This window comes from Triticum dicoccoides, chromosome 5B (genome assembly GCF_002162155.2).
Source record: "Triticum dicoccoides isolate Atlit2015 ecotype Zavitan chromosome 5B, WEW_v2.0, whole genome shotgun sequence".
In the NCBI taxonomy this organism is placed as follows: Eukaryota; Viridiplantae; Streptophyta; class Magnoliopsida; order Poales; family Poaceae; genus Triticum; species Triticum dicoccoides.
Window position 1 is genome coordinate 634,252,548 of NC_041389.1, and position 16,104 is coordinate 634,268,651.

Sequence of the window (16,104 nt, forward strand, 5' to 3'; positions counted from 1 at the left end):
AAAACATTAAAAGGTGAACAGTTTCTGAAATGATGCGAACAATTTTTGAAAGCACGAACAATTTTTGAATGTTGAGAACAAATTTTGAAATGGAGAACAAATTTGGAAGCTCGAACAATTTTTGAAAGCACGAACAATTTTTGAATGTTGAGAACAAATTTTGAAATGGAGAATAAATTTGGAAGCTCGAACAATTTTTGAAAGCACGAACAATTTTTGAATGTCGAGAACAATTTTTGAAATGGAGAACAAATTTGGAAGCGCGGACAATTTTTAAAAGCACGAACAATTTTTGAATGTTGAGAACAAATTTTGAAATGGAGAACAAATTTAGAAGCGCGGACAATTTTTTAATGTTGAGAACGAATTTTGAAATGGAGAACAAATTTAGAAGCGCGGACAATTTTTTAAAGCACGAACAATTTTTGAATGTTGAGAACAAATTTTGAAATGGAGAACAAATTTAGAAGCACGAATTTGAAATGGGAAGATTTTCTGAAACTCCCAAACATAATTTGAAATGTGAACAAAAAGAAAACAAAAAGAGAAGAAAAAGGAATTGAAAGATGAAATAAAGAAACAGAAAAACGAAGAAAGAAAAGAAAAAAAACAAAAAAAACAACAAAGAAAAAGCAAACAGAAAAAACCAATGAAAACCCGGTTCAAAAACCTTCTAGAAGGTTCCCAAAACCGTTCAGGAACCCTCCAGAAGGTTCCCAAAACCGGAAGCCGCAGCGCCAGCGCTATCTCCTAACTGGGTCGGCCCATCTTGATCGCTATCGCTAGCTCTCTGTGCGAAGCCTCGACAAGTCGACGCAACGAGCGTCCAATAGGATTTTCCCTTCTACTCTCATAAACTTGCAAAGGCGGCCACCACTCTCGGTTTTGGTCGTCATTTGTGGCTGCTGGATAGGTCAGACTTAATCTGTATTCCTGAAAACATTCTGAGCTAATTTAGTGTTTTCAGCACTCAAAAAAAACTCTTCACACCTAAAAAAACTCTTCACTTCAGTCTCATTCTCTGTTGTTTTCAATGGTGCAAAGCAAGAGGAGTTCAGCCCATCCCGGGGACTCAGACAAGGCGATCCCATATCACCATACCTCTTCTTATTGGCCGCTGAGGGTCTCTCGTGTTTGCTGAAGGCGGATGATCCAAATGAGAAGGTACGTGGAATCAAAGTGGCGGAGAGTGCTCCTGAGGTAAATCATTTACTTTTCGCCGATGATAGCCTATTGTTTTTTGATGCTACACCTGAGATGGCGTCGAGGGTGGATTCTTTGCTTCAGTGCTATTGTGGTGCTTCGGGCTAGCGCATCAACAAGGACAAATCCTCTATATTTTTTTAGCAAGGGTTGTACGGACTCTTTGAAGCAGGAGGTAAGACAAATCTTGGAGGTTCAGAATGAGCAACTGTCTGATAGATACCTTGGTCTTCCAGCTGATGTGGGGAGAGCAAAGGAAGGATCCTCCAAATACCTGAAAGACCAAATATGGAAACATGTGCAAGGTTGGGTGGAGAAGGCCCTATCCGCTGGTGGCAAGGAGGTGCTAATAAAATCAGTTGCCCAGGCTATTCCTACATACTCTATGGCTTGTTTCAAATTGCCACGGGGCCTTTGCCAACATATAAATGGATTGCTCATGAAGTTTTGGTGGGGATCAAAAAAAGGAGAGAGGAAGACGGCCTGGGTCTCTTGGGAGGTTATGTCACAACCGAAATGCATGGGAGGTATGGGTTTTCGCGACATCGAGCTCTTCAATTTGGCTCTACTTGCCCGGCCAGCTTGGCGACTCCTCACCCAGCCTGACTCTCTCAGCGCTCGGATTCTTAGAGCAGTTTATTACCCGTCCTCTTCAATCCTCGAAGCAGAAGTGGGGAGGAACCCATCACAAGTATGGCGATCAATAGTTGAGGGGCGGGATGCACTCAAACTTGGCCTTGTGAAGCGCATCGGATCAGGAGAAGATACCAATATTTGGCATGATAACTGGATCCCTCATGACTTCAAGCTACGGCTGGTCTGCCCAAAATCCCTGAACCCCCTGCAACAAGTTTCTGAACTAATCAACTCTGTCACTTTCACCTGGGACCGGGCACTACTGTTGGAAATATGCCCTAGAGGCAATAACAAATTAGTTATTATTATATTTCCTTATTCATGATAATCGTTTATTATCCATGCTATAATTGTATTGATAGGAAACTCAAATACATGTGTGGATACATAGACAACACCATGTCCCTAGTAAGCCTCTAGTTGACTAGCTCGTTGATCAATAGATGGTTACGATTTCTTGACCATGGACATTGGATGTCGTTGATAATGGGATCACATCATTAGGAGAATGATGTGATGGACAAGACCCAATCCTAAGCCTAGCACAAAGATCGTGTAGTTCGTATGCTAAAGATTTTCTAATGTCAAGTATCATTTCCTTAGACCATGAGATTGTGCAACTCCCGGATACCGTAGGAATGCTTTGGGTGTACCAAACGTCACAACTTAACTGGGTGGCTGTAAAGGTACACTACGGGTATCTCCGAAAGTGTCTGTTGGGTTGGCACGAATCGAGACTGGGATTTGTCACTCCGTGTGACGGAGAGGAATCTCTGGGCCCACTCGGTAGGACATCATCATAATGTGCACAATGTGACCAAGGGGTTGATCACAGGATGATGTGTTATGGAACGAGTAAAGAGACTTGCTGGTAACGAGATTAAACAAGGTATCGGGATACCGACGATCGAATCTCGGGCAAGTACTATACCGCTAGACAAAGGGAATTGCATACGGGATTGATTGAGTCCTTGACATTGTGGTTCATCCGATGAGATCATCGTGGAACATGTGGGAGCCAACATGGGTATCCAGATCCCGCTGTTGGTTATTGACCGGAGAACGTCTCGGTCATGTCTGCATGGTTCCCGAACCCGTAGGGTCTACACACTTAAGGTTCGATGACGCTAGGGTTATAGGGAATAGATGTATGTGGTTACCGAATGTTGTTCGGAGTCCCGGATGAGATCCCGGATGTCACGAGGAGTTCCAGAATGGTCCGGAGGTAAAGATTTATATATGGAAAGTTGTTGTTCGGGTTCCGGGAAAAGTTCGGGTTTTTCCGGTATTGTACCAGGAAGCTTCCAGAAGGTTCCGGAGGTGTCCGGAGGTCCGGAATATGTTCCACCACATCCAATACAGCAGCATGGGCTGTAAGGGGGCGCCCTAGCCTTAATGGTCCAGGGGAACCAGCCCCCCCAAGGCCCATGCGCATGGGAGAGGGGAAACCCTAAAGGGGAGGGCCTCCACTTGACTTGGGAGGCACTCCTCCTCCTTTGGCCGCCGCCCCCAACCCTAGATGAGATCTAGGGGGGACGGCCCCCTCTCCCCCCCACCTATAAATAGTGGAGGGGTGGGAGGGCAGCCGGACCCCAAGTTCTGGCGCAGCCCTTCCTCTCTCCCAAGTCCTCCTCCTCTTCCGCGGTGCTTGGCGAAGCCCTGCTGGATTGCCACGCTCCTCCACCACCACCACGCCATCGTGCTGCTGCTGGACGGAGTCTTCCCCAACCTCTCCCTCTCCCCTTGCTGGATCAAGGCATGGGAGACGTCACCGGGCTACACGTGTGTTGAACGCGGAGGTGTCGTCCGTTCGGCACTAGGATCTCCGGTGATTTGGATCACGACGAGTACGACTCCTTCAACCCCGTTCACTTGAACGCTTTCGCTTAGTGATCTACAAGGTTATGTACATGCACTCTCCTTCCCCTTGTTGCTAGATTACTCCATAGATAGATCTTGGTGATGCGTAGAATTTTTTTGATTTCTGCTACGTTCCCCAACAGTGGCATCATGAGCTAGGTCTATGCGTAGTTTCTATGCACGAGTAGAACACAAAGTAGTTGTGGGCGTTGATTTTGTCAATTTACTTGCCGTTACTAGTCTTATCTTGATTCGGCGGCATCGTGGGATGAAGCGGCTCGGACCGACCTTACACGTACGCTTACGTGAGACACATTCCACCGACTGACATGCACTTGTTGCATAAGGTGGCTAGCGGGTGCCAGTCTCTCCCACTTTAGTCGGATCGGATTCGATGAAAAGGGTCCTTATGAAGGGTAAATAGCAATTGACATATCACATTATGGCTTTTGCGTAGATAAGAAACGTTCTTGCTAGAAACCCATAACAACCACGTAAAACATGCAAACAACAATTAGAGGACATCTAACTTGTTTTTGCTGGGTATGCTATGTGATGTGATATGGCCAAAAGAATGTTGTCGGTGTCAAAACCGGCGGATCTCGGGTAGGGCGTCCCAAACTGTGTGTCTAGGCTGATGGTAACAGGAGACAAGGGACACGATGTTTTTACCCAGGTTCGGGCCCTCTCGGTGGAGGTAAAACCCTACTCCTGCTTGATTGATATTGATGGTATGGGTATTACAAGAGTTGATCTACCACGAGATCAGAGAGGCTAAACCCTAGAAGCTAGCCTATGGTATGATTGTTGTTCGTCCTACGGACTAAAACTCTCCGGTTTATATAGACACCAGGGAGGGCTAGGGCTACACAGAGTCGGTTACAATGGAGGAGATCTTCATATCGTATCGCCAAGCTTGCCTTCCACGCCAAGGAAAGTCCCTATCCGGACACGGGACGAAGTCTTCAATCTTGTATCTTCATAGTCCGGGAGTCCGGCCAAAGGTCATAGTCCGGGAATCCGGACACCCCCTAATCCAGGACTCCCTCAGTAGCCCCGAACCAGGCTTCAATGACGACGAGTCCAACACGCAAGTTGTCTTCGGCATTGCAAGGCGGGTTCTTCTCCAGCTTCATATACTTGTAGAATAGTGTCCGGCTTCTGATAAATGTTGCACTCCTTGGCTTCCACGCCCAATAAAGGCCATTTTCCACGTGTCGAACGAATGCGAAAAGCCAGGGTATTTTTGCACTTCCCCCCTAGCAACTCAAATGAGCTGTCTATAAAAAGAGACGGGGATCTAGATCCGAACCACACCATCTCCCCTTCGCAAGCTTTCATCGGAGCACTTCTGACCAAAAAATCCATTCCATCATGGACAGCCGACGCTGCTCCTCCTCTCACGCTCCCAGCCCCAAGCCTGGGGATTGGGAGAGATGCTCCGTCCCGCATAGTGAACTTGTAGTGCTTCAATCCAAGGGGCTTCTTCCCCCAGTATATATGGTCCCAGTTCGAGCTGGGATCGCCACCTATAGCGGCGGAGAGCAAGCAGAGAGCATCCCCCATCCCTCTCGAGGAGAGCGGGTATGCCTAGTCCCGTACTTAATAAGAGGACTCGGATTTCCAATTCATCCGTTTCTCTGAGGGTTGCTGGAGTTCTACGGCCTCCAACTACATCACCTCACGCAGGCCTCCGTTCTGCACATCGCGGGCTTCGTGGCCCTCTGCGAACTATTTTTGGGTGTTGAGGCCCATTTCACGATGTGGAAGAGGTTGTTCTGCCTCGTGCCCCGTTCTCAGGAGGGGTCTATTTATCAAGTGGGGGGAGCCGAACTATGGCGCATTGCTGGGACCGGATTTCTATCCGGCACCCCAAAGAGGGCATCCGAGGACTGGCCCTCGGAGTGGTTTTACATAGATGACGTCCCCCTGCCAGACCCTGTACGGATCGGCCTCCCTGAGTTCAATAATGCTCATTGAAGAAGCGCTTGAGCTGGCGCCCGCGGAATTCTCAGAGGGAAACTGACAGGGACGTCCTTTACCTGATGAGCCGGATAAGGTTGTTGGCTCATTCCAGACTGACCATGATCAAGGTCATGGCCATATGCATTACGCGGGGGGTGCAGCCACTTCAATACAGAGGCCACCCCATGTGGGATTTCAACGGGGAGGACGACGCCACCCGGTGCGGTCGTAAGGGGCCAGATTCGGCCGCCACCTTAACGAGAATTCTATCCGCTTTGTACAAGGGAGAAGAAGAGGAATTCCTCCGTGTGAACCCGGAGGGCGGATTCTCCATGTACAATCCTCCAAGTTGGGTAAGAGAACAATTTTACTTATCTACCCGCTTTCGAAATTCCCATGATTGAGTATTCAGTCTGGTGATATTAACGCAGGAGTTACGCCAGACGGTGAAGGAGATCAACAGCTCTCCCCCACAGCCCGAGGACCCAGAACGGTCCCTCGATCCGGATTCCCAAGAGGATCCGGACTTATGTGTGGAGTTAATTGATGGGGTGTTTCACCAATTGAGTAAGGACAACACCTTAGTGGCCATTACGGCCGACTATCCCGAATTACTTCCAGCCTCAAAGGTTAGCCGAGACCGAAGTCCTGGTACCTCGAAGGAGATCCATCCATGCCTTATTTTGAATGTTGTAGACCAATAGTGTTTCATTTTGCAGGGGAAATCCTTGAGGCGGAGTGCCGGGCCCGCGGCGGGCAGCCAACAAGGGCCGCTAAAGCCAGGCGGGCAAAAAAGAAGTGCGGACCAGATCGAGACTCCGGTGCAACGGTACGACATGCGAATTTCACGCCTAGGGTCTATGCCCTCAAGTGATTCTAACGCCCATGTTCTTCTTAGGAAGAAGAGAGCCCGCCGGACTATATCCACCGGCCAAACTTCAAGGTCGGGTCTGGAAGCGGAGGCGGACACGGGACACGCGTCGGGCGTTCCTCCGACAGAGGATGCAGACGGGCTATCTGCCACCAATTCAGAGGTGGAGAGTGCCATGAACCACCGGCATCGCCGGACTGTTCTTCAGGACGCATGTTTTTCTCCGGAGGCGTTAAACGCCTTTAATACAGGAGATCCGTACCTCCGTGCCGCTCGAAATGGTCTAGCCAGGGCCACAGAGCAGTATGTAAAAGACATACGGGTGAGTAAATCTGATAGTTATATATGTTAGTAGCCCCCGAGACTTGAAATAGTTAAGATAATTGTTTTAAGGATCATGTGTTATGCGGGGTCTTACAGAGAAGAACACGCAACTGTCTCAGGAGTTGGCGGAGTGCAAGGCCCAACTCGAGGCCGCACTGGCCGCTTCAGCAATTGAAAAGGAGACCCCCTTAGGTAATGTATGCTCCCAAAGATAATTCCATTGCGAAGTGCGGCATGTGTGCAATGCTGACAATAACAATGCAGATGAAGCCGGAGTAAATCCGGACAAGCAACAACTCCTACGCCAGCTAAAGGCTGGCGAGAGCATGCTGACAAGGGTGAGGCAAGAGAAGAATAAACTTCAAGACGCCAATACCCAGCTAGGTGAGGAACTAAAGGATGTTCGTATCCAGCTGTCTGCTTCCGTAAAGGAGAATCAGCGACTTCGATGCGGCATTTTTAGTAAGTGCTTGAGCGAATTCTCGAAAAAAAAATCGGCGAAGAAGTCGATTGACAGAGCTATGTCTGTAGGTCTGCTGACGGGTCGTCCTGCGGAGGAAATGCCCGGTTCGACGGGGGACCTTCTTCCCGAGTTGTTGCAACTACACGAATGAGTTCGGCAGGCAATGCGGGGTGTCATCCAAGCTATGTGGCCATCCCTTTCCGCGCCCGAAGGCCTTGGGGAGCTTGCAAAGAAGCTGGAGGGAGTGCGGCAGCGCTTCCGGTTGTGGAAGATATCGGCCTGCCGCCAAGGTGCTAGGGAGGCCTGGGCCATGGTGTAGACTCGGTATTCGAAGGCTGACCCAAACCACATGGCTGAGGTCGGCCCTATGGGTCCTGACGGAAAGGAGATCCCTGTCAGCTTAGTATATGGCCAGGTAGAACTGGCTGCAAAGTATTCCCAACAGGACTGTAAATTAGACCGCCTGTTGGATGGTATTGAAGAAGAGTATACCGAGTCGGATTGACTCTGTAATTGAAAAATGACATAAAAAATGCCTTCTAGCCGGATTGTAGATCGTTTGTCATTGCGGACCTTTTCGCTTCGACCTCCGGACCCTATAGTCCGGAGTGTGTCCTAATACCCTCTCGATTATGTAAGAATCAGGGCATGCATGGAGACAAGACGTAGGGGTCATAATTGCTTTAGTAGACAAGTGCCCAACTAGTTATGTTATATTACATGGTTAGTAAGAAACATCTTCCAGGGAGAATAGTTCCGTTAGGGGTTCCTTTCCCTGGGAGGCATGCCCTAAAGTGCATGTCCGGACTGCTGAAAAGAGCAGAAAAGCATCTGGGGGCAGATAAATAAACAAGAAAAATCATCTTTTAATTCACCGACCGAATATTCCCTTAAGAACGCTAGCTTTCGGCTTCACCCAGTCTGAGGTACACATCCGGCTGACCCGGCGGTAACAATCGCAGAGGTGCTCCCTTTACCACCTAGCCAAACGAACGGGAACGTAGGGGTAAGGACAGGAGTCAGGCAACCCATCTTGGCCAAAACGTAAGTCATATCGATGCATATAATGGTGTATAAAGAGGTTCATGCGGAAGTATCACACATGTTTTGGGCATGAGGCCCATTTAGATAAACTTCTGATAAAGAAGCCCCCAGGTAGGATGAGCGCTAGTGGCGCGTCAAGTATGTGCGAACAATGCGCAGGCAAGCCCCTAAGGGCTTGGGAGAAGAAAAAGGGGAGGGAGAAGGAGAGAAATGCCAGACAGCTGAATGTGAAAAAAATAAAATAAAATAGGGGATAGAGGAAGAAGACGAACACGTAGTCCGGCGCTAGGCGTAGAATCTTCGTAGGCGTGCTGCGTTCCGTGGGTTCGGCTCGAGTCGGTTGTCCGATGCGTTGCGCAGATGGTACGCTCCGCCAGTCAATACTTGGTCGATTATGAAGGGACCCTCCCATTTGGGCTTTAGTTTGTCCTTTTTCTTGTCCGACAGGCGTAGAACTAGTTCGCCAACGTTGTAAGTTTTGGCCCGTACTTCTCTGCTTTGATATCTTTGAGCTTGTTGTTGATAGAATGCGGAACGAGCTTTTGCCACGTCGCGCTCCTCCTCCAATGCGCCCAAGCTGTCCCGTCGATCGAGATCGGCTTCTCTTTCTTCGTACATGCGCACTCGAGGTGAGTCATGTATTATGTCGCAGGGCAGAACTGCCTCTGCGCCGTATACCATAAAAAATGGTGTGAATCCGGTAGTGCGATTCGGCGTGGTCCGCAGCCCCCAGAGTACAGAGTCAAGCTCCTCTACCCAGTGCATGTTTGATTCCTTGAGGGATCGCATAGTCTGGGTTTGATGCCGCTCATAATAAGATCGTTGGCCCGTTCGACTTGACCGTTAGTTTGTGGGTGATAGGCTGAAGCGTAGTCGAGCTTGATGCCCATGTTTTTGCACCAGAGTTTAACTTCGTCGGCCGTAAAGTTTGTGCCGTTGTCAATTATGATGCTGTGGGGGACGCCGTAACGGTGTACAACCCCGGATATGAAGTCTATCGCCGGTCCGGATTCGGCCGTCTTTACAGGCTTGGCCTCTATCCATTTGGTGATTTTGTCCACCATAACCAGTAGATATTTTTTCTTGTGGGTTCCTCCTTTAAGGGGTCCAACCATGTCAAGCCCCCAGACTGCAAAAGGCCAGGTAATGGGTATGGTTCGTAGGGCGGTAGGTGGCATGTGGCTTTGATTGGTGAATAATTGGCAATCGATGCATCGCTGCACTAAATCCCGAGCATCTGCCCGGGCCGTCGGCCAATAAAATCCAGTACGGAAGGCCTTGCTTACGAGGGCCCGTGTTGCGGCATGGTGCCCGCCGAGTCCGGCATGGATTTCAGCTAGAAGGTTTCGCCCTTCCTCTTCGGAGATACATCTTTGAAGGACTCCGGTTGTGCTTTTCTTATAAAGCTCCCCCTCGTGGACTTTGTAAGCTTTAGATCGCCGCACTATGCAACGGGCTTCGTTTTGGTCCTCGGGAAGTTCCTGCCTAGTTAGGTAGGCTAGGAATGGTTCTGTCCACGGGGCAATGACTGCCATTATTGTGTGGACTGACGGTGTTATTTCGGTGGCAGAGCCGCCAACTGTGTTAGAGTGTTCGGTGAGAGGCAGCGTGGTTGTGTCCGGGCTATTGTTTCCGGACTCTCCCTCCCATGAAACTGACGGCTTGAACAGCCTCTCAAGGAGATGTTGGGAGGGACGGCATCACGCTTGGCGCTGATGCGTGCCAACACGTCTGCTGCCTGGTTGTTTTCCCGGGCTATGTGATGAAATTCGAGCCCCTCAAACCATGCTGACATTTTTAAGACGGCATTGCGATAAGCTGCCATTTTCGGATCCTTGGCATCAAAGTCTCTATTTATTTGAGATACCGCGAGGTTTGAATCCCCGCGGACCTCTAGGCGTTGAATGCCCATGGAGACTGCCATCCGGAGACCATGTAGAAGGGCCTCGTATTCGGCTGCGTTGTTGGAATCTGTGTACATTATCTGAAGTACATATTGTACTGTATCTCTGGTTGGGGACGTCAGAACAACGCCAGCCCCCAGGCCAGCCAACATTTTGGAGCCGTCGAAGTGCATGATCCAATTGGAGTATGCGTCGTACTCTTTAGGGAGCTCGGCTTCAGTCCATTCGGTGATGAAGTCGGCCAAAACCTGCGACTTAATAGCTCGCCTTGGCTTGTAAGTTATGTCGAATGGGAGGAGCTCGATGGCCCATTTGGCAATCCGGCCCGTTGCGTCGCGGTTGTTTATAATAACATTAAGGGGTACTTCGGATGCCACTGTTATTGAACACTCTTGAAAATAGTGTCACAGCTTCCGGGATGCCATGAACACCGCGTATGCTATCTTCTGATAATGCGGGTACCGTGACTTGCATGGAGTTAGGACAGTGGACACGTAGTAAACTGGTTTTTGGAGAGGGAACTTTTGTCCGTCTGTTTCTCGTTCGACGACAAGCACCGCGCTTACAACTTGATGGGTTGCCGCGATGTATAATAGCATTGGTTCGCCCGTGTTGGGCGCGGCCAGGACCGGATTTGTTGCCAGTATGGCTTTGATTTCTTCGAGTCCGGTCGTGGTGGCATCCGTCCACTTGAAGTGTTCGGTGCGCCGCAGGAGGCGATAAAGGGGCAATGCCTTTTCTCCCAAGCGGGAGATAAAGCGGCTTAGAGCCGCCACACATCCTGTCAATTTTTGTATTTGTTTGAGGTCCTTTGGGGTATCCAATTGTGACAGAGCTCGGATCTTGGCTGGGTTTGCTTCAATTCCTCTACCGGATACGATGAAGCCCAAGAGTTTTCCGGCTGGTACGCCGAAAATGCATTTTTCCGGGTTGATCTTGATGTCATATGTTCGGAGATCGTCGAACGTGAGCCTCAAGTCGTCTACTAGTGTATCGACGTGTTTGGTTTTGACGACCACGTCATCTACGTACGCTTCAACTGTTTTGCCGATCTGGTTGGCCAGACATGTCTGAATCATGCGCTGGTATGTTGCGCCGGCGTTTTTGAGCCCGAAGGGCATCGTGTTGAAGCAGAATGGGCCGTATGGGGTGATGAATGCCGTTGCGGCTTGGTCTGACTCTGCCATCTTGATTTGGTGGTAGCCAAAGTATGCATCAAGGAAACACAATGAGTCATGCCCTGCGGTGGCGTCGATGATTTGATCAATTCGGGGGAGCGGGAAAGGATCCTTTGGGCAGGCCTTATTTAGGTCTTTGAAATTGACACATAGGCACCAGGATTTGTCCTTCTTTGGTACCATCACCAGGTTTGCTAGCCACTTTGGATGTTTTATATCTCTGATGAGTCCGGCTTCCAATAGTTTTGCTAGCTCTTCTCCCATGGCTTGTCTCTTGGGTTCGGAGAAACGCCGCAGAGTCTGCTTAACAGGTTTAAACCCCTTTAGGATGTTCAGGCTGTGCTCAGCCAGCCTGCGTGGGATTCCTGGCATGTCTGAAGGGTGCCAAGCAAAAATGTCCCAATTTTCTTGCAGGAATTCTCTGAGTGCGGCATGCCGTTTTTGTGGGGTCCATTGGATGGACTTGGAATTTGACTATTTCGTCCGCTGGTTTGAAAGAGGTGGACTTGGATCTCTTATCTAGTATCACATCGTCCCTGTCCACCGTGGAGCACAACGCAGTTAGTTCCTTGGCCGCTAGGGCTTCGGATAATGCCTCCAAGGCCAGTGCGGCTGTCTTGTTTTCAGCGCGGAGCGCTGTGTCCGGATCACTTGCAAGAGTGATGATTCCGTTGGGTCCGGGCATTTTGAGCTTCATGTACCCGTAATGGGGTATGGCTTGGAAAATTGTAAATGCTTCTCGCCCTAGCAGAGCGTGGTATCCGCTGTTGAACGGGGCCACTTGAAATGTGACCTCCTCGGATCTGTAATTATCCGGCGTGCCGAACACCACATCCAGTGTGATTTTTCCTTAACAGCACGCTTCCCGGTTTGGTATTATTCCTCTGAAGGTTGTGTTGCTTCGCTCAATGCGACTCCAGTCTATTTCCATTTCTCGCAGGGTTTCCTCGTAGATGAGGTTAAGTCTGCTACCGCCGTCCATGAGTACCTTTGTAAGTCGGAAGCCGTCCACTATCGGACTGAGGACCAATGCGGCTGGTGCTCGGGCTGTCCAGAATTTAGGTTCGTCACTGGCATTAAAAGTAATAGCCGTGTCACTCCATGGGTTTATTGTTGCTACTTGGTAGCAAAGTTTGAGAAAGCGCTAGGCGTTAATTATGCGTTTGGCCACCTACTTGCGCTTTTCTAGCTTAGGCGTGATTAGGCGCAATTAGGCGCAATTATGCGTTTTCTATATAATTGTACGGATATGGGCAAAAAAAAGCAGTTTGACATAAAAAAAGTGCTAGAATGTAAACTGGAGGTACAATTATAAGTTTATAACCTTGTTCTCTCTCCAATATGTTGCCCCTGCCTCTTTGTATGTTGTCCTCTGATCGTCTCCCTCCAATGCATTGTGCAACAGCTAAATACATCATAGAGAAGATGACAAGATGTTAGCAGCAGCAACCAACAAGCAAGGAGCAAGCAAAGCATTATATATCAGATTCATCATTCATATATGTAAAATGTAATGTAATAGGCAGAACATATCACAAGTTCACAACTTGAATGAGCAATCAAAGCAAACTAGCAAAGTAGCAAACAAGCAATGTAATAGGTAGAACATATCACAAGTTCACAACTTCACAAGCAAGCATATTACGTAACAAATAAAAGTCTTAAACTTGCTTAGTGCTACCAAACCAAAGTACCACGGCCACGATCCACAATAGTCTCACCCGTGACCACTCCATCATAGTATCTTACATAACAAATAACAAACAAAAGACAAATGCATGAATGCAAATGCATGATAACTTGATCACTTAATGGCATGATGCTGCCAACCATCATGCAATGAGCCAATGATCACTAGCTCAAATGCTCAATGCCTCTCAATCATCCTCATACTCAATCTCATCTTCATCCACTATCTCATCATCATCATGATCGGATTCAAACTCCTCCTCCTCAAGGTCTCTCACTCTTGCACTCCTCCGAAGTTGGAGTTGCTCTTGTGCTCCCATTGCTTCACCAAGTAGATCCCATGATATCCCCGTACCCAGATGAACATCTCCATCCTCCTCATCAAGATAAACAACGCTTGCATAATCATCCCCTCCTTCAAATAGAAATCCTTGAGCTTTGGTAGCATCGGTGCTAATGAGCACATCCCATTTCTTCTTCTCTAGGAGCTTTTGTTTCCTAGACAACATCCTATTGTTGAACCTTATGAAGACCAAATTGTTGCATCGCTCCGTTGTGAGCCTATTTCTTCTCTTGGTATGTATCTACATATTAAACATCATTTTGCATGAGCATATTTAAAAACAAAAACGAGAGACAAATGAGGAGACAAAATTGAGAGAAGAGATAATACCGATTCAAATGGACTCCAGTTTCTTTCACAACCAGAAGAGCTAGAGGTCAGAGAGAGGATTCTCATAGCCATTTCTTTCAAATTTGGTGTTTCTCCTCCATAAAGCTTCCACCAACCAACTAGAAATCGGAGAACATATAGCAGTAGCAAGTTAGTAGTAGCAGCAGCAAAAAGCAGCAGTAGCATGGTAGCAGGCTAGCAGCAGCATCAAGGTAGCAGCAGCAGTAGCATGGTAGCAGCAGCAGCAGGAAGCAAGCATCAATAGCAGCAGCAACAGCAAGAAACAAGCATCAATAGTAGCAGCAGCAGCAAGAAACAAGCATCAATACTTCAATAGCAGCAGCAAGAAAAGAGTAGCAACTAGTGGGCAGGAGCAAGCAAGTATACCGGGGCTGTAGCTTTTATTTTCACATGCTTTTGCAAGCTTCTTTCCAAAAGTTCCTTCTTTGTTTTCATATTTCAGAAACTCGTCATTGACAACCAGCATGCAAGTATCATGATCATTTGCATAGTATTGTTCAGCACACTCCTGAAATCCTTCATTTGCAGTGGTAAAGACGGAGCTATCTGCATAACTATAGTGTGGGTTCAACACATATGCGGCCATGTGCAGTGGAGAATCTAGCCTTCCATTCATCTTCTTTTCAACAATGCCCATAGTATCTTTGTAGTTCCTCTCCAAGTTGTTAAATGCCTCCTTCATCTCCCTCTTTGCATTCACCAACTCTCCATACAACCAAGCCATCGATGGCTTAATATCCCCATCAACCAAACGAAGTACTCTCACCAATGGCTCAAACACCTTTATGCATAGGAGCACACCTTTCCAAAAGTTTGCATCCATCACCGTTGCCGTTGCATCCTTGCCTTTCTTTGTTTTCACATTTTTCATATCTTCCCAAGCTCTTTCAACCACCATATACCTTAAAGCATCTTTCTTCTCCAACAAACTTTGCAATGTGAGAAAAGCGGAAGCAAATCTAGTCACCCCCGGCCTTATGATATCTCTCCTTTTTGTAGCAACCCTCATCAATGCCAAAGTCTTGTGATGCGCATAGATGAAGATGGTGAGGTTCTTTGCTTGATCAATTATTGTTTTGAATCTCTTGAGGCTGCCAATTCCTTGGAGCATTAAGTTGATAGTGTGAGTTGCACAAGAGCTCCAAAAGATCTCCGGCCTCTTCTCAAGCAACATTTTCTTGGCTCCCATGTTATTGGAAGCATTGTCCGTCACCACTTGCATCACATGCTCCGCCCCTACCTCCTCAATTGTGCTGTCCACTAGCTGAAATATGACTTCACTTGTATGTGACACATCAGATGTTTCCTTTGATTTGAGAAAACTTGTCCCCCCACTGCAATGCATGCACAAATTCATTATGCTCCTCCTCTTCATGTCCGTCCATGCATCTGTCATGATGGTGCACCCAAGCTTTATCTTCTCCTTCTCACGTTCATCTAACAAACTCTTGGTCCTTGCATACTCATCACTCAACAACTTCTCCCTAAGCTCATATTGAGTAGGAGGCTCATATCCAGGACCAAATTTGCCTATGGCCTCACACATTTGACAAAACTCATCATTGTCAAGAGCATTAAATGGTATGCCTACAAGCAAAGGAACAAAACCATGCAATCAAGCAATCATTTCAAGCACAAGCAAGCAAAGAAATGAAGGACTCCTGAATTACCATGTGAATACACCCATCTAGCAACATATGGTGAACATTGACCTCTTCTCTCCTTGAATAGTGCTTCATTCATACTTAGCTGCTTCAAGGCTTCCTCTTTGCTTGATTTACCATCAATAGGACGCACAAACTTGTCCATTGGTACTAATTTGTTGGGCTCCGATGATGTGCTTCCAACACAAACAGATTCCCTACCATCCCTTGCTTCATTTAGGGCTGTAACATGCACATCAGCCCTCACTTCTACCGTATGTTTTTTCTTCGCCACCTTCTTTGCCTCATATGCATCAAGAGCTCTCTGGCATATTGCTTTAGCCTCCGGAGTTGATCTTAAACATGAAAGAACGCTTGAGGTGGTGCCTGTGATGTGTAGCTTGAACCGGTTAATTCCTCCGGTGCTAATATGGCCACAAAAGTCACACTTCACCCTCTCCTTGTTTGTGACATCACATAGTTTCCCATAGTTCCATCCAACATCATTGGATTTCCTCTTCAGAGCTATCGGCCTTTCGGACTCTGTTTGGGCGGTGGTGTTCTCTGATGTTGACATCCTATAACAACAAGTCAACAACACAAATTAGCAGCTAGTAGCCACAGACAGCA

General features: G+C 47.8%; 1 protein-coding gene across 1 annotated transcript; it reads right to left on the reverse strand.

The window, feature by feature from the left end:
- Nucleotides 1-13,325: 13,325 nt before the first annotated feature.
- On the reverse strand, nucleotides 13,326-15,660 carry LOC119310333. Its single transcript, XM_037586123.1, has 4 exons — nucleotides 15,502-15,660; nucleotides 14,198-15,418; nucleotides 13,811-13,929; nucleotides 13,326-13,721 (listed from the first exon to the last, which is right to left on the reverse strand). The coding sequence occupies exons 1-4, from the start codon at nucleotides 15,638-15,640 to the stop codon at nucleotides 13,326-13,328; spliced, it is 1,875 nt and encodes a 624-aa protein (XP_037442020.1). The 5' UTR covers nucleotides 15,641-15,660.
- Nucleotides 15,661-16,104: the final 444 nt, after the last annotated feature.

Bases quoted from the DNA above. Each gene is read 5' to 3' on its own strand.
- LOC119310333 (XM_037586123.1), bottom strand. From the start codon at position 15,640: ATGGACAAGTTTGTGCGTCCTATTGATGGTAAATCAAGCAAAGAGGAA. The intron at 15,419-15,501 runs GTAATTCAGGAG...CTTTGCTTGTAG, and splicing joins TAGATGGGTGTATTCACATG to GCATACCATTTAATGCTCTT. The intron at 13,722-13,810 runs GTATTATCTCTT...TTTAATATGTAG, and splicing joins ACTGGAGTCCATTTGAATCG to ATACATACCAAGAGAAGAAA.